At 32.2% G+C, this 26,862-nt stretch overlaps 2 protein-coding genes and 1 long non-coding RNA gene across 9 annotated transcripts; 2 read left to right on the top strand and 1 right to left on the bottom strand.

Annotated features, from left to right (window-relative positions):
* The first annotated feature begins 2,859 nt into the window (after positions 1 to 2,859).
* Positions 2,860 to 17,767, top strand: LOC126874704 (corticotropin-releasing factor-binding protein). 2 transcript variants are annotated; one of them, XM_050637054.1, is made up of 7 exons: positions 2,860 to 3,147; positions 13,138 to 13,228; positions 13,413 to 13,573; positions 14,491 to 14,704; positions 15,278 to 15,456; positions 16,002 to 16,110; positions 16,622 to 17,767. In XM_050637054.1, exons 1-7 carry the CDS (start codon positions 3,031 to 3,033, stop codon positions 16,750 to 16,752), a joined length of 1,002 nt encoding a protein of 333 aa, XP_050493011.1. In that variant the 5' UTR covers positions 2,860 to 3,030; the 3' UTR covers positions 16,753 to 17,767. The 2 variants fall into 2 exon arrangements, with proteins under 2 accessions (XP_050493011.1, XP_050493012.1); XM_050637055.1 differs by lacking the exon at positions 2,860 to 3,147 and adding an exon at positions 9,818 to 9,975.
* LOC126874705 (uncharacterized) lies at positions 3,608 to 9,629 on the bottom strand. 6 transcript variants are annotated; one of them, XR_007692951.1, is made up of 8 exons: positions 8,286 to 9,629; positions 7,524 to 7,658; positions 7,261 to 7,357; positions 6,158 to 7,047; positions 5,870 to 6,071; positions 5,377 to 5,466; positions 5,202 to 5,310; positions 3,608 to 4,257 (listed from the first exon to the last, which is right to left on the bottom strand). It is a non-coding gene; the product is annotated as an uncharacterized LOC126874705 (long non-coding RNA). The 6 variants fall into 6 exon arrangements; XR_007692949.1 differs by having other exon boundaries at positions 5,202 to 5,466; positions 6,158 to 6,272; positions 6,347 to 7,047; XR_007692950.1 differs by having other exon boundaries at positions 5,202 to 5,466; positions 6,158 to 6,510; positions 6,994 to 7,047.
* A 137-nt stretch (positions 17,768 to 17,904) lies between the features above and the next one.
* Positions 17,905 to 26,851, top strand: LOC126874702 (intraflagellar transport protein 172 homolog). Its single transcript, XM_050637051.1, has 14 exons — positions 17,905 to 18,317; positions 18,788 to 18,931; positions 19,337 to 19,449; positions 19,521 to 19,706; positions 20,567 to 20,980; positions 21,171 to 21,800; positions 22,404 to 22,850; positions 22,955 to 23,690; positions 23,821 to 24,381; positions 24,478 to 24,921; positions 24,988 to 25,311; positions 25,394 to 25,810; positions 25,877 to 26,491; positions 26,573 to 26,851. The coding sequence occupies exons 1-14, from the start codon at positions 18,279 to 18,281 to the stop codon at positions 26,708 to 26,710; spliced, it is 5,208 nt and encodes a 1,735-aa protein (XP_050493008.1). The 5' UTR covers positions 17,905 to 18,278; the 3' UTR covers positions 26,711 to 26,851.
* The last annotated feature ends 11 nt before the right edge of the window (positions 26,852 to 26,862 follow it).

Raw genomic sequence — 26,862 nt, 5'->3', positions numbered from 1 at the left:
GAAACGTATAAAATACCATATTGTACATTCGGCATATATTCATCTTTCTCACAGTTGGCGATACTAAGAGATCGTTGTTTTTCTCCTGCAGGAGGCCAATATCCATTGCACTTATTAAACGTTAAACAATTTTCTTTCTTCTTCGGAGAAGTAGAAGAACATTGGGTTAATTCTTTTATTGTATTCTGTAAGACAGTATCATAAGTGCATACGCTTAGAAGGAGAGAAGTTTCTTATAAATATAAATTACTTAATGTTAAATTTAATATTAATCATAAATATAAGTTACTGGGTTCTCTTGCACAATTGAACTAATATTATTATTATTAGAAATCAGAAGTTACAAATTAATGTATTTTAATCATAAATTAATGTAATTTCATATTTTCATGCTTGATCTCAGTTTAATCGGTGATAATAGAGCTTTAAAGAAGAAAGGTTTGAGTGCCTATCGTCGAGCAACCATTCATACAATATGTGTTACAGCGTAATGATAAATGAAGCATATTTGCCGAAAAAATTGAAACTATTATCGTTAAAAATATAAATAAAACAGGATCTAGAGTCCAAATATGATAAATATAAATGAAAGTAATTAATAGGATAAGTAGAGTTTTTTTAAAAAGCTCTATAAATTAATATATTAATGTAAGCATTCAGGATTCATTTTACTCCATTATTAATAAAAGCTCTCACATTCTACTTTTGATAAAAGAAATGCAAAGTTCTAAACATAACATTAAATAATAATTTTATGCACTATGTGAAAATGGAAAGTCAACTCCACTTACTATGTTCGTCCTTTAAATTCTATAGTTTGTGCAAATGTGGCATACATAACATAATCAGTAATACAAGTGTCCTTCTGTTTTAAACTGCAGCCACAACATTATACTTTTCCCTTGTTATCTTCTAGACTCTAGACACTCGTTTGAGTTGCATTCATGTCTTTCTCAAAGATAAAATCATTAATTTAACCCACACACGGTAACTGAGAAGAACTTCATTAAGTTCAGTCAAAGAATCCTATTTATCTTTCAGTCTCATAAGTGTTATTTTTTTTTGACAATGTAATTAAGTATCTTAGCAAAACAAAGCAATATTTTTTGTTATTAAAAAGCTGAAAAAACAATAAAATAATTTCTTGAAAGTAAAAGATATAAAATGGATCTTTTTTGCATGAAAGCTTTTTTCTTCAGATATTATTTCCTTAGGGACATCATTATAGAATGAAAGTCTTTCTTTGATTTACATACCTGAGAGTTAATGAGCTTAAATTTTTCATGCTAATAAATGGTATTGCAGATTCTCAATGCTGTAACCTCCATAATTATTTATTCCTGTAAATAGATAAAAGCGACATTTTATTCAAAAAGACATTGTCCGTGATTTATAATAGACCGTTCCTAAAGTAGTAGTCCCGTTGATAATGTAAATTTCTATAAATATTCCTTTTCAATATCAATTTTAGTTCTTCTTTTTAAGCTGTTGATTTTGTTTCTCAGTAACGATAGAAAAATTGATTTACTTTACTAGCGGATCGTGATACATGAGATTTGATGTCGGTAACTTCTAGATAAGCTTAAACAATTTTTAATTGGTAGACTACGGATTTATATGCATTTATGGGACATTTGAAAATACAAAAATACGCAGAATTATATGTAAAAATGTATAACATTTTTTAAACAAGATTCATTTATAATTTAAAATTTTTTTCATATTTATAAAATTATAGATTTGCATAAATATATTTGCATAAATCTGCTGCAATATCGGCTTATTATAATTTGTATTACTTTCTACATCTATACGTCTATCTCTAAATAGTTTTATGCATTGCGCATCTCTATCTTCTTAATTTTGTTTTATGTTCTTTTTGTTGGAAAGAAAAGCTCAATAACCGGAGATACCACGTTTTTTTTAGTGTACACTTATAATGGAGATACACTTTATTGCGTTCACTGAACTCGCCCTAACGAAGTAATGAAAGAGAAAGAGCGAGAAATTTAGATCTTGATCATTGGCTCAATAAAACTAACAAGTCAAAGAATTAATCAACTTAAACCGTTTATTAAGCTCTCAAGTTCTTAAAAACGTTATCTCGCAATTACGATAATCAAGTGGACATTTTAAATAAATTTATTTCTTCCTATTTAAACAAAATCTTTTATCGAAAAGGTTTCCAGTTATACAAAATTTTGTAAAAATGTCTTGTAAAAATTCAAATACTCTACCACTTAATTATCAACAATTTTTCTCTTCCTTTCAATTCTTCAAACAATTAATCTCCTTCATATTCCATATACATATAAATATAGCAATTACATATTTCCTTCCTATCTTTAGAGATAACCATTTTTAGAACTATATACATATAAATTTATTTATTAATCTCAACTAACCCCAATCAATCTAAATTTCATTTATACATCTTATATTACTTAGTGTACTAGTATACTATAATCTCACATTTCATGTTTCTAACATATCTCTCCGTTTTCATTTTCTTATCCTATTATATTTCAATTTCCAAAATTCCATTTCCCAAATAACATTTCTTGCAACTTTCTCTCTTCTATCAGTCTGGAAAATTCCATCTTCCAAATATCCTTATTCAAAATACTTTCCTCTCTTCTAATTATATAACCTTTATCATTCTGTTTTATAATGCAGCCTCCTCTAACGAACACAGAAGGTCTTCGACTCACCGGTGAAAGGTGTGCAGGCGAACGTAGGCTGTTTTATCAGCGTTATCGTCGGCAGTTGCAAGCGTTTGGGGATGCGCAGCGTGGACGAATCGCGGGCTGGACTAGCGGCTATAAGAGGGACGCCGCGCGTCGCGACGCCACACAATCTCCAGTTTGTCCTGACGCCAGCTCCACGAGTTTTCCCCCCGTACGTTACAACAATACGAACCAGTGACAAAAGACACGACTTTTCAAAACGTCAACGAATCATCTTCAAACCATTCCATTCTTCTTTCAACAACACTTACTTCCGGTTTCTTCGCATTCAACCGGGGGAATCATGTTTCTGAATGGGCCAGTATATTGTTTGGCGAGGCTGCTCCTCTTCGTTGCAGTTTTCAACGCTGCTTCAGCTGTAATCAAAGGAAACGCCGATTATCAACGCTATCAGCAACAGGTAAAAAGATTTATGTTGTTTGAAGATGTTGTGATGGTTTGAATAACGAGCATTGGACATTTGGAAAATTGTATGCAGCTCGATGTATCATATTTTATTTTATTGAACAACGTTTATGAGATCACAGGAGATAAAACGTGGAAAGTTGATTTTCGTGATTTGAATGATTTTAATGTCACTTGATATTTAAATGAAGAGCACATAATGATATGATAAGTTTATATTTGCCGCTTTTTTTATGTTTATCACATTAAATATCATTTGGTAGATCTAATTAGTTGGAAAGAGAATAACTTGTTAGGTTCAGAGAAGTAAATCTTGTAAAAACAAACGTTTGCAAACTTTTGTCTCCTAATTTAATGCAGGAACAAAGCAAAGAATGCTCTTTGTACTTAGCATTGTATTTTAAACACAATTTAAATGTAGATAAAATCGTTTTATTATTCTAAAATTGCTCACTTTCCTCCTGCAATCTTTATAAAATATATTTCATGAAAATTTATAATATAATACCAATTAACATTTAATATGTGCGCATAAATTTGATGAGAAATATAGAAACTTTGAAATAATTGATGTCTGAAAGGAGTAAAAATATCTAAACATACTGTTTCTATTTCCGTTGTATTCCAGAAATAGAGTATACAGCAGACAAGTTTTATCCGTATATAAATATAACCATTATAAAATAACAATTAATTTCCCCTAACATTTTTGCAGTATCTAAGCAATCAATTTGTTTCTATGTACTTGTGTACATATTATATTTCTCTCATCCATTCAGAAAATAAGATAATCATATTCAAATGATTTTAATTTGCACGTTCTTGCACGCGTTACTCAAAAGAATGTCAATAATGGAGTTTTGATCGATCATTACTCGGGTCGACGATGGGTTACATTTCCCTCCCTTTGTCATGGCAATTAGTTGCACGAGTAGTACAAAGTAAACACCACATGTAAGGTCTCAGTAACCCTTTCTCTCCGCTTTCGTCGGAGCTTCCGATACGGTTTTCCAGCAGTTTAATTAAAACTGAAGGTGAATCTTTCCACTCCAAAATAACGGCGATCGTTCATCTTTCATATCAATGCTCTCCGCCCATATTCTTTCTGAAAGAAAAAGAATGCAGTTAAAAATAAAAACTTAAATACAATTTAGAATTATCGTATTATTAATTATTTATTGATAATAAATAGAATAAAGGGATACATTGAATAAATTTGTAAATTGTCCCATTAATAGGATCACAATAGTCCCACCATAGATTCAATGAACAATGCCACAAACTAATCAATTAGTCATGACAAGCAATTAACATTATTAACACATTATTTACTCGATATCCTAGTTTGTACATATATCATACATATATACATATTCGTAATTCGTATATTCATCTCGTTTATCGTGCGTATATTTGTAATTATTCAAGTATAAAATTATGTACTTGTTATTATAGTGTTAATCATTATTTGGATTGTGTTTGTTAAATTATATGCTATAAACAAATATATAATACCGGATATATAAAAATGAATATACATATATAATAATGTATAATAAACGATTACCAAGAATTTTTTCATGGCTGATACAATCTTCTAATATAATGTTTACTGAAAATGTGATATTTGTCACCTAACAAAGAAAAACTGTAAATGTTCCAAAAAAATGTTTTTGTTCCATATTCAATTTAATATTTATTTTATGTTCGAATAATGTTATTATATAATATATTCTTATTGATATAATCTTTTTATTAATTTACAAAAAAAAATCAATGGCGCATATTAATCTTTGCCTTCTGTTTATTTATTAAATAAAGAAACTTTTCATTTTTCATTGGACAATAACATGCAGACACCCTTCACGTGGGTCTATTCCACAGAATTCCCACAGGGACTAGTAAACTACATTTAAGTCGAAAGTTTAACAATAAGATAGGAAATGTTAAATGTTCAAGAGGATTCCAATTAAAGTTTGTTCGTCAGCTCTTACGACCTTCTTTCCCTTCAAGATCCGTTTCAGAATACAAAAAGCTCATGTTCCATACCGTCGAGGTGTCTCCAAAGACCATAGAACCGAGGCGTTACACATTGATCTTCAAAGACAATTCCATTTGACTTCGTTCCGCACCGTGAAGCAAACTAGAGACCGGTAATCTGATTAACGAAGAAGAATGTCGTTGTTAAATCTCTCGGATTTAATGAAACTTCATGACGAATCACCTTCAAATATCGAGTGTTTTCTCTTTATATCGTGGCACATTTCGTAACCAAACGAAACGAAACTTGTATGTTACTCACTTCCGGAAAGACCTGAAATGTAACAATGATAAGAGTTAAGGTTTTCCTGATTTTTGCAGACATTTGTATATTCGAAGATTCGAGTTTCTAGATATATGATTAATAGATCGAATATAAATTTGTATTTCTATAAATAATACTAAAAAAGAAGAATCTAACTAGAGATTTGTTTCACTCACTAAATATTATCACGAGTACTTTAAGTATTACATTTGGAATATTTATGCTACCTTAGAATAACATAGTTTTATTAAATTTTCCTGCATTTGTGAAAAATTTAAAGACGCAAAAATACACATTAATACGTAATCTCTAAAATCATCATATAAGCAATAAATTTCTATTTAAATTCCAATTCTCTAATTACGGTTACGATATCAACATTCAATTCTTTAATTGCTATTACAATACTAACATCCAACTCTTCATTAATTATAACCACTATAAAAATATGGATTTCTATAACCATCCACGGTCTAGTGATTAATTTTCGTCGTTATTAACTTCATTTTAATTCATTCAGCTTTTCATTTTCTTTGTCCCAATGAGGATTCCAATGCGGATGTGTTCTGTGATCTTTTCTGCGTTTCGGTGGCTTATCAGGCAACTCTGGCGACCTGCAAAGTGCAATTGCTTGTTGTCAGTGCAAACGCAATTTAACATGAGCATGTAACTTGCAAAAATCGAGTGGCAACGTACTTACGCATAATGCAAACTAACGAGGTTATAAAGTGTTGAATTTCTATCGTAATCCTCGAAAAACAAAAAGATGAAATAAACGTAGAAATATTGCAATTGTTCTCCTTTTAATTCCACGGCTGCTAATGAAACGGAAATGTAGAAAAATATAAAAATACGTGAAAACAGGAGAACCGGATAAAATGGTAGAAACCTTGTTAATTCAAATAAATTGTGGTTCGGGGACAATTCGGTTTTGCCATTTGTATGAAAATACAAAGAAATATACTGAAATAAATGTCGTGAAAATGCTTCTGTTCTCGTACCGGTTCAATTTTTAAATCGAAATGGTTCTTTATCTGATTAACCTAGTAATACCTAGTAACATATTTAATATTTTCTTAATTCTGTATTTCGATTACAATTAATATATGCATTTACGTAAGATTTAGTGATATTTATATTTAGTCAAAGAATAAAAATGTTGACAGAGTATAAAAATGTATACTTTTGTGATTAATTAGTTTCGTACTTGACTAATCTGGCAACTTCCTGTACGATTCTCACGATTTTATTTGAACTATGAATTTATACTTTTATTGATTGATGTTGGCTAAATGTAAAAATGTTTACTATTTCTAGTATGTATATTTACATAACCTATCGTTAGTTCGTGAATTAGTATTCATTTACTAAACAATACACATATCTGCTACAATACATCAGTAAACTTCAGCTAATAAAAGTCTAAATTCTATGTGTATACATTGGCTACTAAGCGTGTACATTTATCGAACTTCATTTATTATTTATTTAAAAATACATAATTCTTAGTCCAAAATATTTCTTAGATTTCCTTACCACTTGCATCTATACTAATATAACCTAGTTATCTGCCAGAAACAATATAGTGACCTAGAAAAAGATTGATATAAAATATAAAAAAAGAAAAGTAAAATATGATATAAGTAGAATACACTACATATACTATGCACATACTATAGTAGTGTAAAGTAGTGTAAGTAGAATTAAACTACAGATTTTAACGTATTCATTTGAAGGAACAAGAATGCATACAAAGTATATAATATACAAAAATATAAAAAATATCCAAAATAGAATACTTACTATAATATTTGGTGGATACAACTTTCCATTAAAATTCCATACTTTTAATCATGTTTATAGAGATATATACATATGTACGTACATAAATATCATCAACCTAATAATTATCATCCATTTGTGTATAAAAAAAGAAAGAGAATGGAATAATTAGTTCTGATTTTAATACAATTAGTTCCGAATTTCGTACAATTTACATGAAAGAAGTTGGTTCATGGTATAATATTCGTCGCAAAAGGTAAATCCGTGTCATCGCAAATATTTACCGCGGCTGTTCCGTTGTTTGTATCACGATTATGTACTTCTCGATCGTAAATCGCTAGCAACGCGACTGGTTCACGTGTAACAATGGTAATCGAGTCATGTTTCGTGATTTGAAAAACGATTCTGACGTACAACACCTGACAAAAGGGACATCTATCAAATGGCACGTCATCGACTAAAATCATTCACATTTTCGAAATACAAAATGTTATTATATATAATGATGAATATAAATCTACTCGTATTTTATAGATTTGTATAAACTTGGAAAAATACACATTTGAAAAATATCGATTTTATCACAAATCGATCACAGATTTTACAAATTGGTATAAAATTTTAAAAAACGATTCTCTACTTAATCCCTTTGTAAAATACAACTTTTGAATCTAAAGTTTAAATATGTATATTAGAAGCAACAGTTGGAAATATCGATTGATATCGAATAATACGGATCTTAATGTTTAAAACAATTATATTTCATTATATAACTTATGTATGAAACGAAATTTGTCTAAAATTATTATTTTGGTTTTATGTCAAAATGATTCTAGAATCAATTTTATGTTTCAATGGAAGCAATCCGTTATGTATTTTGTATCATTCATTTTTATTGTATAGATGCTTAACAGTAATGATCTATGATGTACTATTTCACCATTTCAGGAATAAAAGTCATATTTTACAAAAGACTTTGATAAAAAAGATTGTATTTTGTAGATTATAACTTTCTTAGATGATAGACTAAAGATTACAAGACTTACCTAAAATTTCACCTTTATTTTCCGAAAAATTTGGTCTGTGCTAATAATTTCGTATATCTTTATTATTTATACTAAAAATCTGCTGTACTATATATATTCTCTTTCACCGAAGATCATCTTCGATATAAGAAATAAACACATCAGGATAGATACATATTCACGTTAAGTTCGATACCTCACGCAGGTCAATAAAGAGCTTTATATTTTATTATAGCAATCTCAAAAAGTTCCGAATATCGCAACGTATCCCGTATATTGGTAGTCAATTTTTAAGCATAAAATATCTCTTCCCCTTATATAAAGAACAGTATAAAGCAGAAGAAGCAGCTTAAGGTTATGTCATCGAGTGATTTAGGTTACGTATGCATGCACGAGTATCGAAAATCGAAAGGATCAGTGACGCGTTATATTTTAAATGACTCCCTCGATTGAGCTTCTGTATCGTTGTGTTTCGAGGATCGAGAGTAATGGTTTCTGGAAAGACTATTAACTTCAAGAATATGATGGAAAAATCAGAACTGTCGTTCAATTTTGTTGTAAATAATTTGGTAATCCTTGAACATTTTCTTATAAACGATTTAATTTCGAAATATAATTATTACTTACACATTCTGTTACGAACAACTTGGTAATACATGAAAATTTCTTATGGACCAGTTGGTTTTGAAATACAATTATTACTTATGCAAGTATGTATCAGTTATAAGTATATATATACAATACTCAACTTATAGTAATTTACTTATACGTATTGTATATAAATATGCAAGTTTATATCTAGAAGTAATTGTATATAGGTACAAGTGTACAATATACAAGTACACATATAAGTAGTTTATACTAGTAATTGTATATAAGTACGAACAACTTTGTTATATGAAAATATGAACAATTTATATTATAATTCGCGTTACAATTATTATACGTTATGTTGAAGTTTGGTTATGAACAGTTTGCTTCCGAATTACAATTGTTAGCTACATATATAAGCAATTTAGTCTAGTTATAAACGATCAAATATTATTAAATATACCATATACCATTTTATTTGAAAAAATATTAATCGAAATTATCCTACTATACAACTTTATATATTTTATTAAAGCATAATCGATTCGAGATTGAAGACACTGCAAAACACTTGTCGACAGGAAGTATCGTACCTGATTAAGCATTGATCCTCGATGTGCATAAAAAGATGAATGTTCGCATGTTTTCATGAACAATTAATTTTCTACGCTTCCAATTTCTTCGAGTGCATGGTGTGTTCTACAAAAGCTTGACCTCTACTACCTACTACGATGCATTCAGGCAATGATCTCTCTCTGAATACCAGAAGTTGAATAGAACACTACCTTATCCTGTAGAATCAGTCAACCATCGCTAATGCCGACTTTCCACAAAACCGTTAGTAGTAACTTTATTTGATTTTGAAAGTTCCTAATGTTCATGCCCCTCTGTTACTTTACTAGTTCTATGGACAGTGCCCATTCCGGACTAATGGCAGTAGAATAGAAAGTAATCTATCACTGCAGGATTTCGCCTTTGGTGATGCCTTCGGAAACATGATTTACTGTAGATAAAACTCGAATTGGAAAAGATTTCTACATCGATAGAAAAAAAGGAGTAAATCCCTATCTTAACTTCCTAAGAGATTAAGAATTTCCAGTAGTGTAAAGAGATTATTATGGTAAGGAGAAATTATGATAATTAAAAAGATAAACAGATACAAAATTTATAATTAAGTTAAACAGTATTCGTAAAAGGAATTTCAGAGTTCAAAATTGCAATAATAAAAAATTATGGTATAGCGGAATTATAGTAATTAAAGAAAGAAAGAAATAAAAAAGAATTTTGCAATTGAATAACAAAATAAGTTCAATGTAGAACTCTAAAAAAAATATATAAGAAAGAATTTTAAGAGTTCTAAAGTTCTACTGATAAAAGAATTATGTTAAGTAAGAAAAATAGAAATTAAAAAACATAAATAGAAAAGGAATTGTGTAATTAAATCAGAAACAAATAAAGGCATTTCAGGGTCTAACAAATTGGAACATCAAAGCATTTTGCAGTAATAACAAAAAATTAATATTGAGAGTATTGAAAGAACAGATATTTCAATAAAAAAAGAGCGGTCAAATGAAGCGTTAATGAAAGTAAGAAGGAATATCGATTTGAATAATCAGAAAATCAGTGTTGAATGGATAAGTTCCAGCAAACCCATTGGGGATTCCCGTCGTAGTCGAAAATCTGTAAGTTATCAGGGATTGGAAATAAAAAGGAAATTGACGTGTCGACTCTTTGAAAGAATCGCGTGGTCAAATACTGCCTTTTACCAGGTTTATCGTGGCTCCTGGAATGTTATGGATATCGTAAGGTCCATTTATTCTCGTGACCCCTGACTCTTAAATATTTGGCCGTTAACATTACACAAATTATTCGACATAACCTTCACCGCCACTATTTTTAAATGTAAAATGTAATAGTAAGTGGAATGCGAAATACGCAATTCCATAACTTTTTTTTATCGTAAAAATATTCCGCTTGAAAATGAAGGGAGATATTTGAAAGAAAAGCTGTTAAAAGGGTTAACATTTAACATGATTCTAATATGAATATAAATGTGAATTTTTATAAAATGCAGTAAAATGATCAGTCTAATATTTAGGGATACATTGAAGATTCGTAGCATTCTGATGTTAATCAATCATCAGTCATAAATTGTATTTTCCTTCTTTTATTACTTGTGACGTTGAAATTCATATTATAGTATTAAATCTTCAGAAAGCATATTGAGTAAATCTAAATAGATTGCATAACTGTCGATCACGTTTCCGGTATATCCAACTCCATCTTTTCCTTTAATGATTCGATGTGAAATTCGATATTTCCCTTACATAATCCATGAAAAATTTCTTCTGAAATAAAAGAGATTATACAATCTACATTTTGCAAGGTAAATTTAATATTATGGGATATTATATAGAATAATTGATATTAGAATTACAATGTTATAATAATCTTTTATTCCTTATATTAAGGAACATAGTATTTCTTTTCTTATGATAAAAATATGTATTATGATATAACATTTATATTATAATAGTTTTATATAATAATTGATATTAATATCATAATTTTCTATTTTTTAATTCAATATATTAAAAAATATAATATTCAGTTTTCTATAATACAAATATTATAACATTTGTATTACAAGTTATGTTATAATATGTTTTAACAATACAGATATTTGCGTCACTAATATTGAAAACTCTTTTCAGTACACTGAGATGTTTTATACAAAGGGAGATCAAGATTACAAAAAGTTTGTTCGAAGGCCGCCAGCTCCTTTGTTATTGGCTACCGGCTAGTCAATTCACTGAATTTTATCCAGCTACACCACGGCGAAGTAATCGTGAAACAGTCCCTCAGGGAATATAATTCCCTCTATCCATTAATGCTTCCTTTAGTCGAGACTTCATTCCTTGCAATTCATCGGAGATCGACAAATTGTCACCGAGGAAAAGCAATTTCGCTTTTCTTCCTATGCCCTCCACCAATCAACCTCTATTTTTCCAGTTATGAAAATATCTTCATATACCTTTCTCTTCTTGTCACGAACTTTTTTTATAAAACCCTGAAAAGTTAATTAAAAACATTTGTACAATTATCTACTAAAATTTAAGAAAAGGCAGAGTACAATCTTCCAAATATTTCTTCAAAAGATGTTATCATCTTACATAAGAAATTGTTAACTAAATTTTAAGAGAAGTTAGACTATGTCTTCTTAAGAAGAAATGAATTTTCGAAATATTTGTTGATATCAATGAATATTACAAAATAATGGTACAATTATTTGTTAAAATTTAGAGGAAAAGAACATTGTTTTTAACATACATATTTTTAGATTTTAGGGAAGATTGCGTTATGTTTTAATGAATTAAATTTTTGTAATATTTTTGTAATATTTTTTAACATCGATGAATGTTTTATACTCGATCATAGTTTCTAACAAGTTTCCTACATTTCTGAGGAATGTCGATGGCTGGTAACAATAGTAATTGTCATCACCGATGACAATCATGCTGTAATATCCGCCTGTCGATAAAGATATTTCCAGAGGCAACCACGTGATGGGATAGATTTTCTCCTGGTCTACTTCAAATATCAGTTATTCATCGATTGGTCGTAAATATTCTTTTCTATGTTATTATGTGTGGATTTTAACGTCAGCAACGTAACTTACAAAAGAAATCCTACTGAGAGGAGATTCTGAATAGCATTTCGTTCGTTAGGGAACAAAGACTCATTTCTCTTAACAGAAAATGTATTTCTTTGTGTGAGATTTTTCTTTATATTTCTCTGCTTTTATGGTAGCTTAGGGTGTAATTGGAAGCTTGTTTATTCAAACGCATATATGTATATGTATTACTGAAGTTTTTATTTTTGAAATATTATTTTTCATCTCTATCTAAATTGGAAAATATGAAAATCTATTTATAAACTAAAAATTAAAAGATGAAGGTTGAACATTTAACTTCTTCCAGTTACTTTTTCCAGATTGAAACAAAAATTGCATTGTTGATTGTTTTTTATTCCCACGTTCAATAAAATCAATTTCAGCGGCTATTGAATTTTTAGATTTCTGATGGAGCGGCAGACAACTAGATAAAAATACAGTTGGAGAAATTGACAAAGGGAAGACTTATGGGATCTCTACTGCTTCAAATTTTTTAAACAAATAAATAAATCCTATTCTGAAACTTTTGAAATAGATAAACATTTTTTAAAATAATGAATCCCATCTTTTAGGACGAATTTTTCTAAAAAAAATTATTCTTTTTTCCAGGTCGCTGGAGAACATTTTTCGAAGGATTTTTATCGACAGGATTTGAAGAATGGTTTAATAAGTTCATATACGCGTTTTAAACCTGTCACAGGTACATAATCTTTTTTACATTTATCAAATGAATTAATGAATGGACAAGATTATGATTATTTTATGAATCTATAAATTATATAAACCCTGTTTTGGTTTCTTTCCGTTAATTTGAATTAAGAAGTTTGTTTTATATTTATTTCAATCTTTTTTTCCAAATCAAAGGTTATTTTATCCTTTTACAGACTGTATGTTTATTACGGCAGAACCAGGATCTTTCATATATACCTCAAAAACTGACGACGACGAGGTTTGTGGAATTTTCTTCCTAGCTGGACCGGATCAAAAAGTGGAAATTAACTTCCTCACCTTTGACATACCTTGTGAACACCGTGGATTGATTTCGGTGAGAAAACACAACATAATGTTAATTATTTATGACCTAAGGATGCAAATGTGATGGTTAAATATTATATGACAAAATTAAAGGAATAAAATAAATTTAGAAAACAAACCGAGGTATAGGATATTACACAGTGTAGTATTATATGTTTCATACTAATAATACGATCTAGTATATTTATATACTAAATATATAACATCTATATATACTAGATATATATATATTAGATATAATAATTGGATACGTATAACATTTCAAAAGAACACAATTATGGTTATCGCATGAATAAAGAAACACTTGCACACTTTCAAATGCTATAAATATAGACAAATTTCACAACTTTTTATTTTAAATAACAATTACAAACTATAATATTAGTATATGTATATGTATGTATATTCACCACTTACGTATAATAATCTGTGCTCCTTTGCTTAGGCTGTCCTACATATGATCTTGCAAAGAAGTCTGCTGCGCGTCAGGGGCATTGTGTTCTATCTTTAAGTATTAATAACTAACAAGCGAAACCTCAAACCTAATTTTGTCATTATACATTCTCAATTTATTTTGGCTCATAGAGGCACTTGTTAACTATGCCTGTAAAGTTGGACACTTTATATAGCGCAATCATCAGGAGCGTTTTGGTCAATTTTTCAATATTCATAGTTATGAAATAAAGCTTGAAAGACATAATTCTTTAATTTTCCATTTTCGAGTATATTTATTACTGGGCATTTTATATGGTGGAGGCTATTGTATAGTACCACAGTTTCAGTTTCCCTCCGATAATCCTCGCCTACTTTTTCGAATACAGAAACGTGTATTTTACTCGTATGTATCCATTCCAGTAGATACGTTTTTCCAATGCATCACTGTGCCGTGACAACAGTCCATTCAGAATGTATTTTTATATCGTGCAGGTCGTCGATGGCTGGGAATTAAACGGTGAAGTGTTCCCTAGCGAAATGGACCATCGATTGCCGCTGAAACAGAGAAGCAGCGAATTCTGTGGTAAAAATATCGGTGCGAAGAGGAGCTTCACAAGTTCACAGAACGCAGCGGTTATCCGATACAGAATACCAAAGCCTGGGAAAGGGTTCACGCTCTTCGCCAAATTTTTGAAAAATCCTAGACGTGAGTCGAACGTCGACCAATTTATTTTCATATAAAGTCAGAAATTTGAAGTTGGAAGTAATTGAATATTTTTTTTTTATTTCTTGCAGATATTTTGTCTTATGGCAGACAATGACTTTGAAATTTGAATTAGAATAGAAGATTAATATTTCAATTTTAGGTTTTGAAATATAAATTTATAGAAATTTGCAAGAATTAAATCTTGTAATATTTAGAGATCTTCTTCGTGTACAATGAAAAATTTGAGAATTGCATTTTCTACTTTACATTGAAATAGGTATTGCTTGTAATTATTATATAAAGGTGCAATACAATTCTCAATATACTAACTTATTTTTAATATCAATATTGTATTTCACAATATATCGAAATTTTAAGTATTAGAAAGAGGACATTTTGGATGAGTTACTTTTGCTCAAGTATTATTATATTCAATACATTTTAATATTTACTATATCTGGTATCTAAATTACAAAAATTAGAAATTATTACATAAAGATTTACTGTAATTTTCAATAATAGTTTCCTATTAACACGGAGTGTAAGAAGGAATATTTTTTAATAATTTTTCAGCTTGCAATGTTTTGGCAGCGAGCGTAGACGAACCGTACACGCTGCGCAATTATGGACGGCGTATTAACTGCACCTACGTCGCACTTTATCCAGGCACTGTACATGTGATCGCACTTGGCGTTGGGGTTTCGAATTTCCTCGGAGCCACTCGTACCACTGAAACCGGAACTCTACGAAAAGTTCGTAGCATTTCGACTATCCTTCCTCACTAGTAGTTTTCTATATCTTATAGATACTTCAAGTAAATATAAAAAACATACTAGTGATGCTTAACATAGCAGATTTTAAGATTTAGTAGATATTGTGAACATAATTATCGCGGAAGACACAAAATTCTAACAAGAATAGTATAGACAATATAGTTGCATAGTATTATTAGGTTGTCCCAAAAATTTATTTCGTTTTATTAGGAAATAATAGATGCACAATATTTTTTGTTTTATATTATTTTATTGAATTATGTATTTCACTTTGTATTACATATTGTATTGTAATAGAATAATATAAAATAAAAACTATTGTGCATCTATTATTTCCTTAGAAAACGAAAGAAACTTATAGGACAACCTAGTATAATGTATAATGTATAATGTAGTAAAAATTTCCAGACCTATACTTTATCTATGTTTTCTTAAATTTGGTCTTTTAGTTTACGTAATTGGTCATATGTTATATATGCGTATATGTTATAATTGGAAAATACTAATTAAATACTGATCTCTAGTGCGATGAAACCAGTCCGCAGGATCAAGTGATAATTGGAGGCAGCGACGGCCTGGACACGTCCAAAGTTCAGATAGTTGATTCTATTTGCGGGATAGATTCTAAACCAGGTAATACGATTAATAACTCCTAGCACTAATATCGATCTCAATCGGAAGCTTTGTGTCGACCCACACATGAGCTAACTATAAACCTATTTATTGTTGAACGTCTCTTAGCATGTTGATAACAGTCGTCTATATTATATATTTATTCACAATTGAATTGTGTTTCTCAATTACAACACCTTTTTTTTCGAAAATTGTGTTGTCTTTTGTACTTCTTATTCTTTAAACTTTTCTTTACTCTCCACTGTATACATCAATTCTAAATCAAGTAATTGTTCAGTTTACTGACTTTTCCCAATTTTAGCTGTTTCACTACCGTCTTCGTTTTGGATCCTTTATTTTATCACTAAAACGAGGAATCTGAATCAGAAGAATTATGAAGATAATATGAAACGTACTTTTTATTATTTTATCTAAGGAAACGTCGAAGAAAAGATTGGAGTCAAATAGTCAAAATTGGGAAAGTTTTCAAAGAAACATAGACAGCATAATTAGCCTATTAATTGTTTTTCAGATTATCGGGAGCTGGTGGAGTACGGCGTAACTTCTGTTCGATTGGTATCCAGTGGCTTCTACGAGAATTCCGTGACAGTGCAAGTTCAGCCTCTCAAGAACGAATTACTCGACGCGAATCTTAGCATCTAACCGTGTTAGCTCGTAAACCTTATTATGTTCGATGCTTGAAACGATTGGAAACTCTATCGTGAATGTGTTTATTATCGAATCCATCAAAATCCTATGCGTCTTTCAGAAATTTTTGCAAACTCAATTCGCCAAGTCTCTTGATTATTCATTAATATTCCACTTGCGTAGTCTTTATAAAGATACTTGGAACCTCGTTTCCTATTATATTTATATCATTTAGTTAGATTAGGTATGAGGGATGTGTTTTATTGAGAGGTATCGCTTTTCTTTAAGAATTCTGATGGTCTGCATTAATAAGGGAAGTTATCTAGGTTTAAATTTAATAGAAAGTTTGATTTAAATACTGGTTAATTTTAAAAGTGTAAAACAATTGAATGTTATGGCATCCTATATATGTATCTTTCAAAATTCAACATAGATGAGAAAAGTGGGGTCAAAGTTAGCCATTGGTGCTTCAAAAATACCAGAAGATATAAGTGGTTTTCCTTCTGTAATTTTTGTCCTTTAAAGTTCTTTTAAATAATAAATTCAAATAAATCTAAATAATATAAATAAAGTAGCTAAGATAAATGAAAATATAAATTTTGATTTTTCATTATTTTTATATTTTAATAAATTAATAGTTAGGTAACTTTCCTTGTTATTGTACAAAGGAGAACAAAAAGCATGTTTTGTTCATAGACAATATATTCTGAATTCTTAAATAATTGATGATTTGATATGTCGTGAGATTTGTGATAAATGGATTTAAATACTTGTTGAATGTGTAGATCAATCTTAGCGGCTTAGAAGTAATGAGAGAAAGGCCTCGAGTTTTTATTCTTGTGGGACTGCGAAGAAATTGGTTGGAACGTGCCAATTGCTTTTAACGAATCAACTGAATAAACTTTACTCACTCATCGGGCTCTATTTATTTATTATCGATAGATTTATAGGAATAGTACGATTTCTTATTATTATAAATGACGTGCTTGTTTGTTTAAATAAATTATTTCATTTGAAACCAATCTAAAAATTAACTTAATGAGACGGAATTACAATTTTGATATTTAACTTTCCAAAAATTATTTTATAATAGAAATAGACAATTTATTAGTTACATATATATTGTATAAATTGAAACATCCAACCTAAGAATTTATTTAACTATACAGAATTATAATTTTGTCAGTTAATTTTCACAGAATTATTTAACTTTTGAGAGTAGATTCTCCTTCCTCGTTAATCATATATGTATACTCTTCTGAATAAACTAAAGTAAATTCAATAAGAATTATGTGTTGGTAATTTTTGACCTGCCTCATCAATTTTCCTGACTTCCTCCACTCCTAGACAAGCCTCAAAGGTTGTTGTCGCCTAGGCAACTTGAACGTATACAAAACGTCTCATGTGGTATTGCGTCTCAGAAACTCACGTTTATATCGCTCGAAATGAACCAACGTGACTGCGTTACAGTATACAAACAGAAACAATTTTCTCGAGAATTCACTGCAATCCATCGATGTTAAAAGCGATAAGGAATAACCATGTTGCTGAAATATTTGGGCAATGTTACGCCACCGTATGTAAGTACATATGCTTTGAATTAGTTAATGATTTTAACGACGTTCCGAATAATGCTTGTAATTGATCTAAATACGAAAGTAAGGATAAACATGGTAAAATTTATTGAGAACTTTACTAAGATTAATGTCGAAAAATAATATAACATAATAACGAGTTAATAGTAAGCTAAACTAGAATAATAATAAAATAAAAAATTAGAAAATATAATCTGTTTAGAGAAATATTAAACTAAACTAAAATAATAATGAAATACGAAGTAAAAAAAATAACATTTTTAAAATAATACAAAATTAATAGCAAACTGAATTAGGTTAATATTAAAACAAAAAATTAAAAAATAAAATCTACTTGAAGAAACAATAAAATAAAGAATAGATGAAAAACATTAAATCGCACTGAGGTAATAATTAAATATAAAATAGGGGAAAATATTTTAGATAAATTTCTGAAAAATTATTTTATAAAACAGGAGTACGAGAATAGAGTGGTGGGTATAAGCTGGTCACCAAACAGTCTAAAACTGGCCGTCGCTTCCTCTGATCGTTCCATATACCTTTTTGACGAGAATTGCGTGAAACGTGACAAATTTTCCACGAAACCTGTCGATTCGAAGGTACGAAGATATTCGACAATAATTTCCTTACAATTACATTAAGGTATAAGTAAATGTACTCCACTGATTGTATTTCTATCGTATTTTGTATTTTTTATTTTACTCCTGTATCTTAACACTAATCTTACTAGACCCGGTCAAATGACCGGTTTCAAAATTTAATTTGATATTGTACATTCATTGTTATTTCTTTTGTTCGTCTAACTTTATGTAAATTCTCATATTATCTGATTAATCAATTTCTTAATTTTTTTTTAGTGTTAATAAACATAATAAATTTGTTATTTTTTTTTTAGTGTAAGTTTCAAAAAGATATTGTAAAAAACAATAATTGAAATATTATGAAAAATTCTTCAAATTTAAACGATGTGTGTATCTTTATGAAAAATTACCCATCTTTTCTAGTTTGGTAAAAAGAGTTACGTGATCAAGGGTATTGCCTTTTCTCCAGACTCGACAAAAATAGCAGTGGGCCAGACTGACTGTATAGTGTACGTTTACAAAATTGGAGAACAATGGTAAATGATAGAAAAAATTAGTTTAAAGAATTGTCGAAATTCTTTTTGAAAGATATACATATCTCATATAGGGGAGAGAAGAAAGTGATTTGCAACAAGTTTCGTCAAAGTTCTCCTGTCACTTGTCTAATTTGGCTGACCGAGGGACCGATTATTGTTGGTTTGGTAGATGGCAAAGTTCGCATTGCATTGGTGAAGACTCAGAAAGCTCAGACACTTTACACAGCTGATTCGACCACGATTGCGTTGACTTCCAAGTAATCTATCTTCACAATATTTTATTTTCTCGTTAGTTCCTCCGTATTGAAACAAAAATTGCATATTTTATTGTCCTTGTTGAAGTGAATTGAAACAAGATCATGTGTTTATTAGGCAAAAAATAATTGCTAACCTCTACTGTCACTTCTTGCTTGCTTCGTACATCATTCTGTAGAGGATTGATCTTACCGGATATCACGAATAACAGTCTATATGTTTGTGAGCAATTCACTGTAGTTATTAATTTGACACAAAGCACAAGTCCAAGTATAATAAGTCTTACGAAATAAATACGCGCGTGTCAAGAAACTCCGTATACACGTCTGATGCGTCTGTATGCTTATGCTGCGATCGCTGAACTCTCTCGCTCGTCATTTCGTTTGTTTGTTTACACCGGTCGGGGGACAGTTGGAAAGTTTGAACTCGACTGCGTTTGACGGTTGAAAGTAGCGGCAACATTGTTTTGCTCGGAGTTCATTACTCCTTGCAATACCCGTGACCTAACGGCCATGATACTTCGAAACAAAACAACAACAAGATTTGAATTCAAATTCAAATGAGAGACTACCTCACTAATTTCAATAATTTTCAAATGTTGTATGGTCAATATTCCGAACAGCTTTTTTACTATTACATATAATCACCAGTCGACTTGTTTTCGGGATATTCATAAAAATACTTCTGCTACATTTTATCTTGGTATAAGTTATGTCATGGTCCTGACAATATATTTGAAAGCTAATGAAATCGATAAAGTGGATCCTCGTTTAAATAATTAATAAACGTCTCATATACTTTTAGAAGTTTCTTTGCAATATATCTAATTTAAATAAAATCATCGTCTTATCTTTAATTTCAGTGTACGAGGAACCGGTTTCTTATCAAGTCACGCTAACGGTAGCATAATAAAGTATCATTTAACCGCCGATGGAAATCACGAGCCTTCTGGACGTATCTGTACTCATACAGTACCAGCATACGCATTAGCATGGACACAATCGCATATTCTGGCTGCAGGGTGCGACAGACGAGTGTCATTTTACGATTCGCGTGGAAAGTTAGTGAAAAATTTCGACTACAGTCGCGAGAACGAAAAAGAAATCGCTGTGGCCTGCTGTAGTCCCAGTGGACAGAGTGTTGCTATCGGATCTTGGGACAAAATACGAATTTTGGATTGGAGTCCTCGACGTTCCATTTGGGAAGAGGCAAATACACGATCTTTGCCTAATTTCTATACAGTCACTGCGATATCCTGGCGTCGTGATGGTTCCAGGTCAGCCTATATAAAATGTTCCATGCAATTGGACCAAATTATAACCCTGAAATGATAGAAGATATGAGGGAATTTAGAAAATAAAAAATAAAGAAGAAAAAATTTAGAAAAATATTTGAGAATAAAAAGCAAAGAATATATGTATATACAGAATAAAAAAGATAAAAATTATATATTATTAACTTTCCAGGTTACTTGTAGGCAGCCTCTGCGGCGCAGTAGAGCAATTCGAAACAGTCCTGAAGAGAACAGTAATCAGAGGAAGTCACGAAGTGGCCTACGTTGGACCCAGCCAAGTAGTGATTCGTCCATTACAAGAGGGCAATCGGCCAGTAATTATTAGATCCCAAACAGGCTACGAAATAGAGGATGTCAAAGTCCTAGGACGAGCTGACAATAATGTGATAGCTCGCACAGCTAACACTCTACTTCTAGCTGACATTGAACTAAATCTTATCAGTGAAATTTCCTGGGAAGACAAAAGCAATAGTGAAAAATTCTTTTTTGAATATCCAAGAGTGTGTCTGATCTTCTGTTCAGGAGAGCTAACCATAGTTGAGTATGGGAACAATGAGGCATTAGGCTCAGTAAGAACAGAAGCAGTAAATCCTCATGTAGTTAGCGTGAGGATCAATGAGAGACAGGCTGCTGAAGCACCGGATAATAAAAGACTCGCTTATTTGTTGGACCCAAGAACTGTTCGCATCATGGACCTGGTAACTGGGCTTACTGTTACATTGGTTTCTCATGATGTCCGTGTAGATTGGCTGGAACTTAGCGAAACAGGCCACAGGTTACTATCTAGAGACAAAAGAGCCAGGTAACGAAGTATTTCGCTCATTTACATGAGATTTCTTTAATCGTTCAGTATGCAGTATTTCGGTATTCTTCTATTCTCGTAGTTGGAAGTATCGTGTCCCTCCTAAATGCAGAAATGTCCTTAGTGTTTTACGGAATGATATAAAAAAGTCATTGGGAGAAACATACAGAGTTTTTGGCTACAGATGTGAAAAAACTTGTACGAAGCAACCTGCTGTCCATGTAGCGTTCAATTTGAGGATCCTGTACACCTTGCTGCTTAGGCTGATCCACTTTCGTTCGTGTAAGGAGGTTTACTCGCTCACAGGGGTATTTCGGTTAATGTTTGATTGTCAATAATTAAAAAAGAAAGTCGAAAACGCAATTTTTTTATTCTTGATTTTTATCTTATTTTAATTTTAAGAATGGCCCCTTAAATTTTTTCACATCTATAGCCGAACTGGTTATCCATTGTTGATATGCAACAGTCGATAACGTAAACTTCTGTCGATTAATATGGAATCTATATTACTAAAAAAATCTACCCCTGAAGTTCCTCTTTCATCCAACATTTATAAATCTTATTGAGATTTCAATATATTCTTAATTCTTGTTATTTACCTAGACTATGGCTAAGTGACGAGCTAGGTGGAAGAATTTTATTACTGACTGGAGTCAGTTTTGCTTCTTGGGTACTAGGCAGTGATGTAGTAGTAGCACAAACCGGACAAACCTTGGCAGTCTGGTACAACGTCGATGATCCCGAAGTGGCAACATTAATTCCAGTTCGTGGTGACGCCATCGACATTTCTAGAGAAGATGGAAGAACTACTGTCACGGTGGAGGAGGCTGGAGGCAAGGTGGCCTATCTGCTTGATGAACCACTGATAGAATTTGGCACAGCGCTACATGACAATGATTTTGGTAGAGCTTTATTATTCCTGGAGGATTTGGCAGATAGGCCTCAAGCGGAGGCCATGTGGGAAAATGTGGCCAGGAATGCAATGGCTGCTAGACAGTTATTGATAGCTGCCAGGTGCTACGCAGCTCTCGGGGATGTAGCTTGTTCCAGGTTTATATCTGTTTCTTCATTGTTCCTGTCTGTTCTTGCCAATTACAGTGACTTACAAAAGTATTTGAATAATTACCATAAAAAGCTTTTCATTGCTCTTCTAGATTCTTAAAAAATATAATAGAAATCGGCGAAAAGTACCGTGCAGAGACTGGGCATGATCCACTTTCGAGCCCTGACTGTTGGGCAAAGTTAGCCATTCTAAATGGCGAATTAAAAACTGCAGAAGCCATTTATTTGGAACAAAATGAATTAGGCCAGGCTCTGGATATGTATCAAAAATATTGGCACTGGGAAGATGCGTTGATTTTAGCACAAAACAGAGGCTGGCCAGGTCTCCAGGAGCTCAGAGATAGACATCTGACTTGGCTACTCGAAAGTGGCCAGACAGCTAGAGCTGCTGCCATTTTGGAACCCACTAATCCTCGACGTGCAGTCAAGCTATACCTAGATGCTCATCGACCTGGTCGAGCAGCTAGACTTGTTCTGGCCAATCCAGATCTATTAGAAGACAGGTCCATTGTTAATGAAATCGTGAGAGTTTTGAAAGCGACGGACTTAATGGAATTAGCTGGAGAACTGTTGGAAAAGACATCAGAGCCTCTGGAAGCTATTAAATGCTACTCTCAAGCTGGAGTATTCGCAAGAGCATTGGAATTGGCTAGAAAGGTGGATCCTACTTCGGTAGTTGACCTTGAACGAGAATGGGGCAAGCACTTGGCCTCTGCTGGGCACTATGATGCAGCTATTAATCATTTTATAGAGGCAGGAGAAACTGCTCTGGCTCTGGATGCTGCTATCAATGCACGACAGTGGAGAAAAGGGCTACAGATCATACAGGTAAAGATTTCTTCACATTTGCCTATTTTTCTATAGTTAACAGATTACGGAAGATCTCAATATGCGGAAATACCCAATATACATGCAATATTCAAAATAAAGTACTTGTTAATACTAGTATTTTTAAAAGGTGATCGAGGATGATGATCCCACAATAAGGAAACAGTGCGAGAAACTGGCCGAATATTTCGCCTCCATACACGAGAAGAACTTGGCAGAAAGGCTTTTCATTCGATCCGGAGATGCCAGACGTGCAGTTGATGTTCACGTACAAAATGGCAACTGGAGTCGTGCTCATGAAGTAGCTCAAGAGTATATGACTCCTGATGAAGCGAACGAAGTCCTGTTAAAACATGCTACAATCCTCTGTGAAACAGGAGATCTGAAACACGCAGAGGAATTATATCTTGCCATTGGCAAATATGATTCGGCTATAGCGATGTACAGAAAGGCTAGTCGGCGTGCAGATATGATTAGATTAGTAGCAAAATATAGGCCAGACCTTTTGGAGACCACTCACGCGCATTTAGCCAGAGAATTGAATGAGTCTAGCAAGCCTCGTGAGGCTGAGGATCATTACCTTGCAGCTGGTGATTGGAGAGGAGCGGTGACTGCTTATAGGGCAGCCAACATGTGGGAGGATGCTCTTCGTGTAGCGAAACAGCATGCTGGAGATAACGCAGCCCAACAGGTCTCGATTACTAGACACTTATCTTTAAAAAATGCAAAAGTGTATAAAATGCATATTATATGCATATATAATTAAAAAATTCTGATTTCTATATAGGTAGCTTTAATATGGGCACGTACATTGGCACCAGAATTAGCAGCCAGGCTGCTTATGCGGCTGAACTACTTAGATGGCTGTCTGCAGCTAGCTTGTGAAGCTGACTTGTTCGATTGGGCTTTGGAAATTGTCAAATATGGGAGTACTGATCAGATGAAAGAAGTTCACTATAGACACGCCATGGCACTGGAAGATGCAGGTCATTTCTCTGAAGCAGAGAAAGAATTTATTAAAGCTGGAAGAACCATGGAGGCTGTTCAGATGTATATTCATACTCGAGATTGGGAGGCTGCTGAAGATGTAGCTCAATCAATTAACCAAGATGCAGTTGCTCAAGTCCTCATTGCCAGGGCTAGTGAAGCAGTTGAAGGACAGGACTATTCCTTGGCCGAGACTTTGCTATTGAGAGCCCATAAACCCGAAATGATTATTGAACACTACAAGGTGATTATTTGATAACACATACTGTGTATATTGATTCATTTCTTAAATGCTTCTTGAATATTACAGAAAGCAGGAATGTGGTCTGAGGCGCTACGCGTTTGCAGAGAATACCTACCGAGTCAACAAGCGAATCTCAGGCGTGAACTTGGTCAAATAAGCGCCTCTCTTGCTGGTGCAAACGCTTTTGAAGAAGCCAGAAAGTGGTTAGAAGTTGGTGAAGTGCGAGCTGCTCTCGATATCTTAATTCTAGATCCTCAAGCGCCCAGGTCGTCTCTTATCAAGGCTGCTGACATTCTACTTCATCAAGCTGATTCAGAAACTGTTGCTCAAATCGGTGGAGATCTTGGCTCGCGTTTGTTTGCTATTGGAGAATATGCTGTTGCTGCTCAGGTTGCCATCTTACAATTGAATATCTTACAAATAAAAGATTGATTTAATTTCACAAATTTAATTTCTTTCTTATTTCCTTTAGGTATTCTTACAGGCAGACAAATTGAAAGATGCTATCGATTCATTGGCTTCTATTGGAGAGTGGGAAAAGGCCAAGAGAATTGTGAATGAACTGGCACCAGATATAGAACCTTATTTGGAAGAGAAGTATAAGGAAGCAATGCTGAGGGATGGACAAATAGATAGACTTGTAGAAATAGATGCAGATGCAGGACTTGAGATACTAGCTAATAAAGGTCAATGGAACCAAGTATTCGAGACTGCAAGCACTCAAGGAACTCAGGTTTTGCACAAATATGTGGCACAAAGAGCGGTTCAACTATTGAAAGGGAATGCTCCACTAGATGCTTTGCAATTGTATGTTAAGTATGGTACTCCTCCCATCCAGCAAAATTTTAATCTCTACTTACAGTTGTCTGAAAGCATTTTAAATTCAGAGGTAAGAATAGCATACTGATAAACTTGGTAAAAAAGAAATAGTCAGCTGGAAGCTGTTTTGTTTCAGGCATATTATGAATACAGATACTTAAGTCACTTGAGAACTGTACTCTTGGATCTTTGGAAGAATTTAAAATCATTAGAATCAAGTCAAAAATCGAAATTTGAGAGAGTACTCAAAGCTACTCATTATTCAGCAGTGAAATGTGGTTGTCGTGATTATCCTGTACTTTCTGGCCTGGTCTTAAAAGCCTCCATTACTTTACTGAGGTACACTGACCTTCTTCTTGCTGATAGAGCTTACTATGAAGCAGGGATAGAAGCACGTACAGCTGGGAAGAACAGTGAAGCCTTTGTTTTTCTAAACCATTTCCTGGATTTAGAGGAATGCATAGAAGAAGGTGATAGTACCGTGTTGGATGTTGAAGATTTAGCTGTAACAGACTTCCCTGTGGAGGTTCCTCTGCCAGAGACATTGAGTTTAACAGCAGAACAGAGAGAAGAAGTCCGTGAATGGGTTCTTGCTGTATCTATGGATCAAAAAGTGGAGCAGGTTCTCCCCACAGATCACAGAGGAGTCTATGTAGGTTCATTGACTGCTCACTCTGTTGATTCTGGAAGTCTTCAAGCTTGCATCTTGACTGGGTATCCCATTCGAGGTTCAATCATTAAATTTGCAGAGGTATTTTATAAATTCTACCAGTGAATTTTATTTCTTTTTTAATCTTTTTCAAAGTATAATGATAAATTGATATTTGTAAAGGTTCAGCATGTGGCAGATCGTGATGACTGGACAAAGTTGATTAATACTGCACGCCAAGCTCCTCAGGATTCAAATCTTAATGATATTCTAGCTTTCATTCAAGAATGGTTCGGAGCAATTCCCAACTATTCTTTTTAAAGGCATATGGTGTTACTTATTGTTACAGTTTCCAAAATAGAAAAGTATAAGTTTCTATGTAAATATAAGTGTATTAATGTAAGTATAAACAAGATTAAATTATTAATAAAATGAATATAAATGAAATATATTTAAAAACTAGCAGTGACCTT

Source organism: Bombus huntii, chromosome 16 (assembly GCF_024542735.1).
Source record: "Bombus huntii isolate Logan2020A chromosome 16, iyBomHunt1.1, whole genome shotgun sequence".
Lineage (NCBI taxonomy): Eukaryota > Metazoa > Arthropoda > Insecta > Hymenoptera > Apidae > Bombus > Bombus huntii.
The sequence above is the reverse complement of the archived record's forward strand: the minus strand, read 5'-3'. Positions and strand labels throughout refer to the sequence as shown.

Bases quoted from the DNA above. Each gene is read 5' to 3' on its own strand.
- LOC126874704 (XM_050637054.1), top strand. From the start codon at position 3,031: ATGTTTCTGAATGGGCCAGTATATTGTTTGGCGAGGCTGCTCCTCTTC. The intron at 3,148-13,137 runs GTAAAAAGATTT...TCTTTTTTCCAG, and splicing joins ATCAACGCTATCAGCAACAG to GTCGCTGGAGAACATTTTTC. The intron at 14,705-15,277 runs GTGAGTCGAACG...ATAATTTTTCAG, and splicing joins ATTTTTGAAAAATCCTAGAC to CTTGCAATGTTTTGGCAGCG.
- LOC126874702 (XM_050637051.1), top strand. From the start codon at position 18,279: ATGTTGCTGAAATATTTGGGCAATGTTACGCCACCGTAT. The intron at 20,981-21,170 runs GTCAGCCTATAT...TTAACTTTCCAG, and splicing joins TGGCGTCGTGATGGTTCCAG to GTTACTTGTAGGCAGCCTCT. The intron at 23,691-23,820 runs GTAAAGATTTCT...TATTTTTAAAAG, and splicing joins AAGGGCTACAGATCATACAG to GTGATCGAGGATGATGATCC.